The sequence below is a fragment of the Centroberyx gerrardi genome, chromosome 3, assembly GCF_048128805.1.
Source record: "Centroberyx gerrardi isolate f3 chromosome 3, fCenGer3.hap1.cur.20231027, whole genome shotgun sequence".
Taxonomy (NCBI): Eukaryota; Metazoa; Chordata; class Actinopteri; order Beryciformes; family Berycidae; genus Centroberyx; species Centroberyx gerrardi.
Genome location: NC_135999.1, coordinates 20,203,322 through 20,215,793, shown reverse-complemented (window position 1 = coordinate 20,215,793; position 12,472 = coordinate 20,203,322). Strand labels below are relative to the sequence as shown.

Below are 12,472 nucleotides of genomic sequence, written 5' to 3'. Positions count from 1 at the left end.
CTCTTCCTATTGCACATTCACACACACACACACACACACACACACACACACACACACACACACCTCACCTTTTACAAACTGCCTTCAACTGCCATCAAGGAGTCTTTTCAGAGTGGGTAAGTGAAACACAGAGGCCTTTATGTCCTATGAAAAGTTTGTGTATGTGGGAATGTATGACTAGGTGTGCATGAGCATGAGAATATGGTGAGACAGATACAGAGAGAGGGAGAGAGAGAGAGAGAGAGAGAGGACTTAGAGTTTAATGTGTAAATTCAATTCACTTTCCAAAAAGCATGCTTGTGAATACATAGAGAGACTCTGATAACCAAACTGTGTTGCACAACAATTACCAAGAGTCAAACACTCTTCCTCATTTCCAACTATATTAGCATGAACGCCTTAAATAGCAAAAAGGCATTTGACATTGTGCTCACACAATCACCCATCCTAATTATCTTCCCTTCCGCTGCAATCCACCCCCCCTCCTCCATTTTCTCATACATTGTAATTTCTGTATACCTCCGAGGCATGCTGTCCAACGAAATGGAACAGAATGGGAAGGATGGCTGAGAGAAAGATGAGTGGAGAGAGTGATGAGGATAGAGCCGGAGAAAGCGAAAGAGAGGAGAGGAAATGGGAATAAAATAAGTGGAAAGAGAGCAATAAGACGAGAGAGAGAGAGACGAGTGAAAGCGAATCAAGTGAGAGAGCAGGTCAACTCCGGCGGCGGCGCGTGGCAGCGGCGCGTGGCAGCGGCTGTGGAGCGTCGCTGATGTGATGGCACGATGATGATGGTGTTGATGATTCACCGCTGGTAGGAAATCAGAGAGAAGAACGTATCATTATCACGCAGCTCAATTACAGCGCAATTTCTCCCCGGCAGCGGCAGCCTCTGCAGGGCTCCTCATTGAGGCTGATTTAGGAGGCCCGCGGCGCGCTGAAGGACCGGCGAACGACTCAGCGGCGCGGCGAGATATCCCTCCTCGAGACGGGAGGAGAGGCGCAGGCGGGAGGGGACGACCGGGGAGAAGAGGAGTGGGAGCGTGCCGGGCTGAAGAGACTGAGGAAACGTTCAAGGAGGAGGATGCAAATGTGGAGGTGTGTGTGTGTGTGTGTGTTGTTCCTACTTGAGGGTGGCGAAGCACTCCGTTGAGTGGATACAGACAGGAAGGACAGACGGGATCTGAATGCACTCCTGATGGAGAAAACACCTGCTCAGTAATGAGTGTGAGCTCTCTGTCTGGACTTGGTGGTTTAGCATGAATACTGAAGAGCATGAAGGTATTCATGTGATGCAGGGAGCGCTTTATGGTTTTATTTACTCTGAGTGTGTGTGGGGTATGTATGAGCCACAGGGAAGGGGCAGGGAGAAAATGTGCATCTGTGTGAGTAAGTGTGTGTGTGGGTGAGTGTGTGTGCATACTAAAGACTAGAGAAATTTGCGTGATGCAGTGGAGGAGAGTGTTTTATGGTTTTATGCATTCTGTAGGGTGTGTGCATGTTAGACCGAGAGGAAGGTGGAGTGTGTGTGGGTGTGTATGTGTGTGCACGTGTGTTAATGTATGCATGTGTGTGCGTGTGTGTATGCATGTGTACTGCCCTCCACTTACCTCCCAACATCGCATACACTCCCTGCTCTCCCAGAGGGAGAGGCGGACAGCTGAACTGAATTCTCCTGTGATTCACTCTAACCCCAGAGCGATGGGATATTAAATATAACCTTGACCATAACCCCCACCTTGTGTCATAATGATGCAATGGGTAAAGTATGAGGTCATCAGGTAGCTATGATCCTATAGATCAAACAGTAAGATTACTTTATTTAAAATCTCCATGAAATGAAGTCCCATTAATGTTACTTCCTGGAAAACAGAGTATATCTTTCATGGTGACCTCATGCTGCATTAGTAGGCGTAAATATACATTTCTAACTAATAAAACCATCAGATTTTTGAACAATCCCGCCCCTCCGCACCTCTCCCATCAAATAAAATTGCCTATTCCATTGGTTTAGACTTTCGAATGATCCCTCCCTGTGTTATGTCCCGCCCCAACATCCTGTTTCAATGGGAAATGCATCAAATCAAGGAAGTAAAGATGCCGTTTCATGGGGTCTTTAAGATATCCTTACAGTAGGTATTCAATACTTCTTTTAAAAACCTAGTGTTGATGATGATATTTCAGATAATTTCCAAAAGCATCAACCACTCTAAGAGCAAAGCAAAATGTTATCCAGAGGGGGATAATGCAGACAAACAACTACCTAACAGAACAGCTTTGCCTGAAGCAAGCCGTCCCACACCCTGACCTTAACCATCAGGGCGAAAGACACAACAAATGAAATCACAACCTGGTTTAAGTGGCAGTGCAGCACCAGGATTATTGGGCAGATTCCCCTCGACCATGCTATTCATTGTAATCCTAGATCAGAGCTCCAATTTAGAGATGCTTGATAAAAAAATAAATAAAAAAAAAACAGCTTGATCAGTGCCTTGGGATCGGCTTACCTCCCCTCTAAATCCTGAACTTCACCGATAGAGGGGAAAATTACAGACCTGATCCCTGTACGTGTCGAGGCTATTTGGGCTCAGGTTCGTTTCCAGGAACAAGGAACAGTCTCCATCCACACTGTCTTTGCCAGCCCGGCCCAAGCTACACTAACGAGCCTTCAAACCAAACCGGGTTCCCCTGAGGATTACGCTGGGATTTGAGTCGACGTCGGATTTGTAGAGGGGATGAGACGTTTATCTTTTCTTTTTTTCCCCTACATTTCTTCCTCTTTTCAGCTCCAGCTTTCTTCCGTCTTGCGTATCCGTCCTTGCGTACCTTTCTCTCTCTCTCTCTCTCTCTCTCTCTCTCTCTGCCACTCTCTCTTTCACTCCCTGTCTCTATCTGTCTTTTTTTCCCCCTTCCTCCTCCTCTCACTTTCTCTCTCTCTCTTAATCACAGATAGAGACAAGTCTTCTGGGCTGTTGGCATTCAGCTCCAGTGGCGAGAAGAAGAAAAGAGGAGTAGGAGGAGGAAGAAGAAGAAGGAGAAGAAGAAGAAAATGCCGCTGTCAGTTCCTCTCCTCTTGCTCCATGGGACTGGAGGGACAAAAGCTTTCCCTGACAGGCCGCATCGCCCCTATCTCCACCCAGCCAACGTGTCATCACCCTCTGTCTTCACCATACTGCCACACACTCTTTTCTCTTTCTGTCACAAACCCCCCTGTCTTATTAGGATAGCACAATACAAGGGGATTAGTGTATGGCATGTTGAGGAGGAGATAGCAAGGCAGTGGCTCACGCTCAATGTCATTAGTCTGTGTGGGTGTGATTATATGTTCATGTGCATTTGTGTGTTACATGTGCATTTGCGTGCTGCATGTCAATGCGGCGGCGTTGCAGTGATTGCCGAGGAGCGGGCAATCTAGCGTATGTTTTCCCGATGACAGGGCTGTCAAGTGGTTTTCAGTAAAATGTGACCATTATGGTTGAGAGACAAACACACTCCATACTGTCTAACAAGGAGGCTATTCATGGTATGCTGCATATAGGCTAGATTAGAGATGCTGTAGATACCGCCGGACCGCCTCACGCTATGACTTACATGTAAGACTGAAAAATGAAACAAAATACATATGACTGCCACTGCAGGCGATCTGACCTGATAGGAAAGTGCTAGCAAAGCTTCTCATCTTGTCACACCTCCCAGCTTGGCAGCCGAGACCATAATAAAGAAGAAATCTATTATGTTCCACTATAGGAAGAACATATAATCCTCCCTGTGAAATAGAAATGGAATACATCTGAACACGTACTGCAGGTAATATATGTAATGTATAACAACCAAAATGGTAGTGTATCAGAACAAAATAAATAACATACTACACGCCTCACACCTCGCTGCCCTACTGCATATTAGTTAGCCATTAGGTAGCCATTATTGGGATGCTGGGAAAGTAGTATGGAAAGAGATTAGTGCCAGCAGAGATTCTATTTCAATTGCAGAAATGTCATGCTCATATTGAACCACATAGTTTCAATTTCATGATTTCAAGTTTTCTCAGTTCAAATTCAGTTTTCTCAATTCAGATTGAGCTCTCTGAGACAAACATCTTCTGAATCTTTGAATCTCACTTGCTTTTCCTAAGTCCCTGGATGTGTGTCTCAGAGAGCTCAGTTTGAACTGAGAAAACTGAATTTTAATTGAGAAAACTCAAAATATAATTAAAAGTAAAAATCAATAATAATCACATTCAAATTCAAGCCATTGGATTCAATTTATAATTACGACTTAAAAATTACATTTTTGAATTCATTTATTCAAAATATTCATTTTTGTTTTTAATTCAGCGGTTCAATATGAGCATGACAAACTCAAATTTATGCATTTCAAATGCAATCTCTGCTGGCACTAATCTCTTCCCATAAAATAGATCTATTTAAAGGGATAACCTGGACCCAGTAAACAGTGAGGGACTTGAGCGATCGGCCTAATAACCCCTCCATATGGTGATGGTCTGGTCCAAACCTCCAAGCTCTCCGGAGTGTGTGCACTCATTCTTTGAGCTCATTGACACAGCATACATCCCTCTAGGCCTGCGCTGAATATCAACATGGATGCCAGACTTTAGATAAAACTAATTTAGCTCCCCCCAGCCCCGTCCTCTCCCTCTCTCTCTCTCTCTCTCTCTGAAGGCTGTCTGCTAAGCCTCTTACCTATGGGATTATTGGCAACGCTAGGTATTATATAGCTTCATTCATCTGGATGATGCGTTATTAACGTGTTGGGGGGGAATGAAACCATCTGTAACGGCGGCGGAGGATGATGGGAGGATGAGGGGAGGATGGGGGGGGGCTGTCTAGCAGAGGCAAGAGAGACTGCTGGGCTGGGGTTGTGGTGATGGTGGTGGCAGTGCGTGTGTGTGTGTGTGTGTGTGGGTGTGGGGTTTCTGGGAGGGACACAAGGGGATACAACACTAATTGGTGGTAATAGCGGGATTTGTTTGAGTAGACTTGACAGGAGAGAGATGAACAGTAGTTATGATCTTTGATTTTGCAGTTTTGCAGATGAGGCATACAAAGGCATCAAGCTGAGCAAAAACATGCACACATACACACACACACAAGCATGCATATACACAGTATATACCACGTCAGGGATAAAGGGAGAAACATAAGTGTGTATTTGCATGTGTGTGAGAGCATGAGATAAAGACTAACAGAAAAAGAGTGTGCAAGCACGAGAGAGAGAGAGAGAGAGAGAGAGAAAGAGAGAGAGAGAAAATATGTGTCTGCATGTGTGCGTGGGACTTACACTCTTCCTCTTCATGGCTGCATTACTTTAGTAGTTAGAGTTAAACTGATGCAGAATACTGTACATACTGTGCTGACGTTGAAAACCCTCAACATGCTGCTGACTATTAACTTGATGATGCAGTTATCCCATTACCCTATTAAATATAATACAATAATGGAACTTGCTCTATTCTCATTTCCTAAGCAAGAGACGACATAATTGACAGGACTGCATGAATCATGCTGGCGTGTTTGCTGCTTCTATAAGTACATCATAGCTTTTCTAACAGACTGCCGCCCGTTGGAACAGTCACTGGCCATTCCTCCTTTGCAGAAAGTCAGCAAGGAGACAGAAGAGGAAGGAGAGATTGCTGCCTCTGCTGTAACTAGATTACACCGAGACCGCACAAGAGAGGCCTACAGTACATTTAGCACCTGCGCTAAAAGTAGTGTTTAGCAGGGAGGTGCCTGGTGAAACTAGCAACAGAACAAGATGTGGTCTGTTGCTTGGGCTGCTATGGATACCCAAACCTTCAGTCGACAAACTATACATAGTCTAAATTTTTAGGATTCTATATTGGCATGATAGTTTATATATGAGTATGATGAATCCAGTGCGACTCTATTGTACAACAGGCCTTTTTTGATATGACACAGCACATCATGTTATGATACTTGAAATGGTTTTCCTTTGCGGGTTTTGTAGGGAGATGCTGCCGTGTATACAAATTACACTTCAACATCAAAGTGTCTTGAGTTTTCAATCTGCCTCTTTCAAGTCTGAGGTGTATACTACTTCCCTCACATCTGAATGTGTTCCCACCTCTCTCTCTCTCTCTCTGAATGTTACGGCGCTTGAAAAAGAAGCTCTGTATGTAAAAACACAAGGACAGATGGATGGATTGAACACTGAACAGCGAGCTACATTTTATTTTTCCCTCATTACAGATTTTACAGACAGAATAACACTTTATTGATGTAATGATTGGGATATTTGGAATTTTAAATCACACTGTGCATCTCTGAGTTTCTCCGGACTGTAATTATGCATGTTCAAAAGTCTGTTTAAAGCATAATAACTCACACTGCAAGACGATTTCCTTTCATGGGAGTGCCAATTTAACTGCCAATTACCACTGCTAAAGTGGCTTTGCTATGATACAAAAACCAGCACCGACATTGACTGGCACATGAAATGGCACTAGAACAAACTAGACTGTCTAGGAGCCAATATGAAAGAGGTTGCATCTGAAGCATGTTGGGAAAGGTGAGAAAGGGTGATCTGTAACAGAGTGAATAAAGAGAATGGCTTTCAGGCAATTAAAAATGAAAAATGATATTCACAATGCTGCCTCTTAAAAAATATTATGCCATTAAAAATGTACACACAACAACACTATTACTCCTCTGTAATGCAATGCTCCTCTGTAATATACAGTACACACACACAAGCACACATATGTACACATACATACATACATACACGCTTTTGCTATGACTGCTGCATCAGCTATGACTGAACGCCCACTTAGTCGTAGCCATGACTTGAACGCTGTGGCCGCTATGTGATGATTTAACTGGGGGAGAAAGAAGAAAAGTGGGGCAACATGGACTCATACATTGTATGTGAGTGTGCATGCGTGATGTGTGTGTGTCTGTGTATGTAACTATGCACGAGTACATGCATGTGGGAGTGTCTGTGTGTAGCCGCTTCCCTGCATTTATGTGTTTGCATGCATAGTTTTGGATGTTTGTGTCTGTGAATGTCTGTGTGGGTGTGTGTGTGTGTGTGTGTGTGCATGTGTGTGTGTGAGTCAGCACTGTGATCAGAGACAACAGTGGCATGAATCACAGTGTGGTGGTGGTGGTGGTGGTAGGAGAATAGGCTGGTAGCAACAATAGATTTCAGCAAAGCTCTTAAATGCAAAACAGATGCATCGTGCATTAGCCCTGGTACATGACTACAATTTAAAAGCATGTTGTTAGAGGCCTTAGCCAGCGGGAAATAAATGACTCTCACTCAATTGTTACCATTCAACACTGTGAAATAAGACACCAAAATATTTAGAATAGTAAAACTGGTGAAGTTTTCAAAGATGAGCCCATAAGCTAAATACAACAAAGTAAAGTATGCTGCTACTGTGGGAAAATAACTGTAGCTCATACAAAACTTGAACATCTTTACATTATTTGATGTTACTGTTGTCATTTATGCGTTAATACCATACTGTTTCACCATGTGGAAAAACAGGAAAATGTTTATTTGAAATTCAATATTAAATGGCTTGTGAAACCAAACCTGTTTAGTTTGCCAGAGAGAACTGAGAACCAGCAGAGATGGAGGTGGAAAAAAATTTACATCAGAGGCAATGATATGCATGATGCAGCCAGTGACTAAATAGGGAAATACTTTATAACATGTGTGAGCTGGGCAACCACTGGGAACACAGGAGCATGACACTATGACTACCATGGCAGATGGAGAGAAAATGCTGATGACTAAGATCTGTAGGGAGGAGAGCGTGGGGCTAGACGTTATTCTCAGCATTTCTCAGTCTACTGCTGCAAGTAGATAGCTTTAAGTCTGGCACATCAACCCTTTTCCACATCCATCACATAGCCAACCTTAATAAGCACCTATTAATGATAATTATGATGTTATCTCCTGTAATAAATTGATGTCAGAAAACAATGACAGACTAATTAATAAGAATATAAATCCGCAACAGGTTGGAACAGACTCGGTGAAGAGACTGAACACTCACAATTCCCGACATGATTTCCACACAGGTGATTATTTCCAGATATACAACAAGACAGCTGGGATGTGAACAACAGAAAGCAGGTAGGAGGTGATTATCTCTTCTCTGGGAATCACTCTGGTGTCCGTCGGACTAGAGAGGAGAACATCTCACCCTGTATTTCCCTCAGGAGACACAACAGGAGACAATCACTACTAACAACTGCTGCGATGATATAGCCATAGTCTCGTGTAATGTTTCCATCGCATACAAGTTATCAGATATAAATTCTAGTTATTGTCATACTGTAGCTTCTGGCTCATTCTATTCTTGATCAAAGCGCTGCCCTCCCCTCTCTCTGGCAATGTGCCTCATATAGCATCAGTTGGCGGTTATGTGTCACCCTTAGGCTGAGCAACTCTGTGCTGTCAAACCTCCCTCCACACACACACACACACACACACACACACACACACACACACACACACAAGGGGAGAAGGAAAATGCAGTGATTAGCCAGTTGAGGAAATCATGTGGCCAAGGGCTACCCGGTTGAATGTTAAGAGTCCGGGGGCCACAGAACTGCGGAGGAGAGAGTAGACAGTCTGACAGGCAGGCAGCAGGCTCGCTGACTGGTGGACTGGCATAAATGTGATGTGCCCCGAGGTTGGGAGAGGAAGGCAGGAGTCCAAAGCCTTCCTTATTACACCGAAAAGGTCATGGGTGCAGATCCACTGTGTGTTTTAATGGCAAAGCGCTTTTGGACAAATCGCTGTTGATGTACGGTGAATAGGTTCTGACACATCCTAACACAGTCTCAACTGATCCCTTAGGGAAAAGAACCATAGTAATCCTATAATACATTTTTTAGAAGGATATACAAATATCACAGCAAAAACTATAGCCTACCTCTCTGGGAATATTATAGGACTATTACAGTGATTCCATGGGAGATAATAATATCATAAAGTCTGATAAGGTAGACTCACTATTGAGACTATAGGAACATTATAGGATTATTATAGTGATTTCTCGTTAGGGGATTCTCTGTCTGTCAGGCTTTGGAGAGGGTTGGACAGGCGGACCATGTGATGGGCAGCAGCAACAAGAAACAAGTTCCCACCTCTAAAGCATGCAGTAATAGCCTGTCGACATAGGCCACTAGTCAAGCCGGTCGGGACGACTCCATCAAATTAAACCTGTCCTTGGCATGACTTTCCCTCCACGCACTGTATTGTGATGATACTCCAGAGGAGCAGGCAGGCGGGACGAAGAGTCCTACTAGATGAATTGAGTGAGTCACCGTAAAATCACCGTAGGAGACAGATGATAGTGCTCGGCTCTGAGTGACTGACTCTATATGCGGAGCCCACAGTGTATCATACTGTATCAAAGGCAATTATCAACTGGCTGCATGGTGGCTGAAGAATAGGCTGCCGCTGCGATGGCAGGCAGCTTTGGTGAATATTATGAGGGGAAAACGCTGCACACTGTGCCAAAGACAATCGCGTCCAAATTAGAGCATGCGAGCAGGAGGTTTCATTTTAGAGGATTTAATTCCAGACCTCAGGTTGTGAAAATTAATCAAATACGAAAAGCCTATTCAAATAAAAAACCTGTTCAATATGTAGCCTCGAGTAGGCTATGGGCACGTTGACTTGTTTGTTGGAGGAGAACAGTCTGTGGAGTCTGTAAATAAATATTCTAATTTTGGGAAACAAATTTAAGTTTAATTGAGTTAACTGAGCGTGGTACGGCATTAGCCTCACTCAGCAGAGTTAACTCTGACTGGGCACGGCTTCACAGGTTATCTCTCACACATTTCAGTCAATTTGTGTCTGAGATGCCTGTATTGCAGGCCTGTTTCAATCAGCCCTGTCTTGGCATTTGTGCTTCATGTTATCATTAATTGTGTCACGTATAATAATTGTGTCCCTGTGGTGTATTTCCAAGTACCACAAATAACTGTAATCTTTGTAGATTGATAGGAAAAAAAACAGTGCAAATTGGGTTGTGCGTTTCAAATTGGCCTCGCACAGCGCTGGTGGGCTCTGCCGCGTATTTCACTGAAAATACCAAATCGGCTATGACCCGCAGGCTACAACCCCAGCCAGTGACTAGACTACACAGAAAAGCTGCTGTTTACGCACCTCTGACTATCTTGTGGAAGGATTTGCCATGCCATAATTTTGCCTTGGAGTGAACTACACTGAGTTCAGGCTTCACACCCAGCCTTGGCATTTTAAACGGGCGTCTGGGCTGCTTTCATTTGAACGGCACAATTGTGGCTCCTATCTTCAGAAAGCAATTGCTCTAAGGATGCCCTTCTTCCAGTATCGGATTAAGGAGGGCTCGCTTTCATCTGTCTAGCTTCAGAGAGCCGACATCATATCGTTACGCTGCAAGGTAGCCTCCGTTGAAGTGACAACAATCAAAACACAAGTCGTTCATTCATTTTGGGGCCCGGCCGTGTGCGTGTCTTCCAAAAACGCAAGCAATGGCTTTAAGGCTGGAGACGTTTTGACCTGCCTGCCAATCCCTCCAGGCTTCATCCTGACGAGACGGTTCGGTCTCTGTACTCCGACTATGTAGTGGGGGAATGATCTAATATCATCGGTGGCGCCTGTGTCTTACCGGCTGCTGTATGTGGCGAGTCGTCCCTCTCCCAGGCGGAGGAAGATGATGCTGCTGCTGCCGCTGAACCCCGTGCTGGAAATAGTCGCTGCCAGTGGCTTTGTTGCCCGCGACCCGGTCTCTCTTCTCTCGCATGTTGGAGCCTCCGTTTTCTCTGTCTTCGCCGGAGTCGAGGCTGCTGAAGTTCCACACAATCAGCGTCTGCACCAGCAGCACCGTGAGAGCCGCTATCAGGGCGGACCGCGACCGGCGGGCCAACCTGCGAGCGCACAAGCCGCCAACCATCTTCGCACCGGGCTGTGGAGCGGAGGACCGTCGGCTCTCTGGCTCTGCGCAGCGCGACGGGAGGAAGGAGTGGAAGTAGAGGAGGGAGGAGGAGGAGGGAGGAGGAGAGAGAGAGAGGAGGGAGGCTGAGCTTTACGGTGGCGGAGGCGAGGAGGAGCGTCGAGAAGGAGAGGCACAGGGCCACCGTGTGGTGAAAAACGGTGAGGATGTTCAACGAAATGCTCCCGGGCACCGAGAAGCCTATCTACAAGCAATGAGAACGGACCCCCCTTTCGGCTGTGTGCGTACGAGAACTACTAGGCTAAAGTGACAGCATTTTGAGCTTTCTGGAATAACTCATTTTGATAAACACCGAATACCTGTTGAAATGTACAATGCTCAATATCAGCACCACGGACAGAGAAATGTATTTGTATGATGATGTAGGATTGATCCCCTCCCCCCCCCCCCCCCCCCGCAATGAGGGAGCACAGGGTCAGACACAGAACAGCGCCCCTGGAGCTGGTAGGGATTCACTGACTTGCCCAAAGACACTTCAGCAGGTTGAAGGACTGTCTCTTTAACCAGTGTGCCACCCTGCTGCCCCCCATATCAGGGACTCTTAGAGATTCTGGGCTCCACTGCCACTACAAACACCGTATGCAACAGAGATGGAGAACCCAGTAGAGATAGGCTACTGGTGGAGATACAATCCTTCATCTGATTCAAGAATGCGATTTTGATTTGGTTCAATTGCATGATGTCTATCATGCTGCCAAGCTTAGGATTTAGGGTTCATGTCTGGGAATTGGACTCACCCCAGGAGGAAGCTTGGGGTGAGTCTCTGGTACCGTGACCCAGATCACATGGAGCTCTGCAGCTTGGGCTGCTGTAGCAATGGTTGCTAGACTTCAGAGGGGCGGGTGTCAGAAAATACAGTTTGACTCCTCTATACCCTTTGTTCAAATCCAAGCCCACCTCATATTTTGTCTTGAATGTTAGCGTGGCTGTGACACTCAGCACAACACACGCAAGTGGGAGGGGAAGGTGACTGAAACTCTACCGCCATGACCATTCAAACTGCCTACTCAGATATTTGATATCTAACATCTCTCAGATATCGAAGCGACTGTATTGCTTTTCATTTGCTTTGAATATAGTCATGAGGATTCTAATTATGTTAATATATTGTATCATACCGCCATAATCCAACTCCCTCTTTCCTAGTGTTTTTACCTCCCTCCACAAATTAGTTGGCACCAGCAGCTTTGGCAAAGCTGCCAATAGCTATGTTACAGTAATATACAGTATGTTCCCAATTGCCCTGAGCTGTGGACATGTTTGTGTCCCCTCTTAAACTGTAGGTGCACTACACCCATGGACTCCAACTATAGTCCTCAATACCATGAGTGTCAACCGTGACACATTGCAAAACTGTAAATAAACCCCAATAATCCAAACTTTTTGAGCCCCCTAATGTTTAGGCTCCACCAACACCGTAACATCAGTTTGCCTAATCATTGAAATCAGGCAGCCACATTCAATTTTATT

At 45.1% G+C, this 12,472-nt stretch overlaps 1 protein-coding gene across 1 annotated transcript in view; it reads right to left on the bottom strand.

Annotated features, from left to right (window-relative positions):
- The window catches only part of xylt1 (xylosyltransferase I), a 62,359-nt gene extending 51,417 nt beyond the window's left edge, over nucleotides 1-10,942 (bottom strand). The window contains exon 1 of the mRNA XM_071913924.1: nucleotides 10,658-10,942. Coding sequence (XP_071770025.1) covers nucleotides 10,658-10,942 — 285 coding nt within the window. The remainder of the gene's footprint in view (nucleotides 1-10,657) is intronic.
- Nucleotides 10,943-12,472: the final 1,530 nt, after the last annotated feature.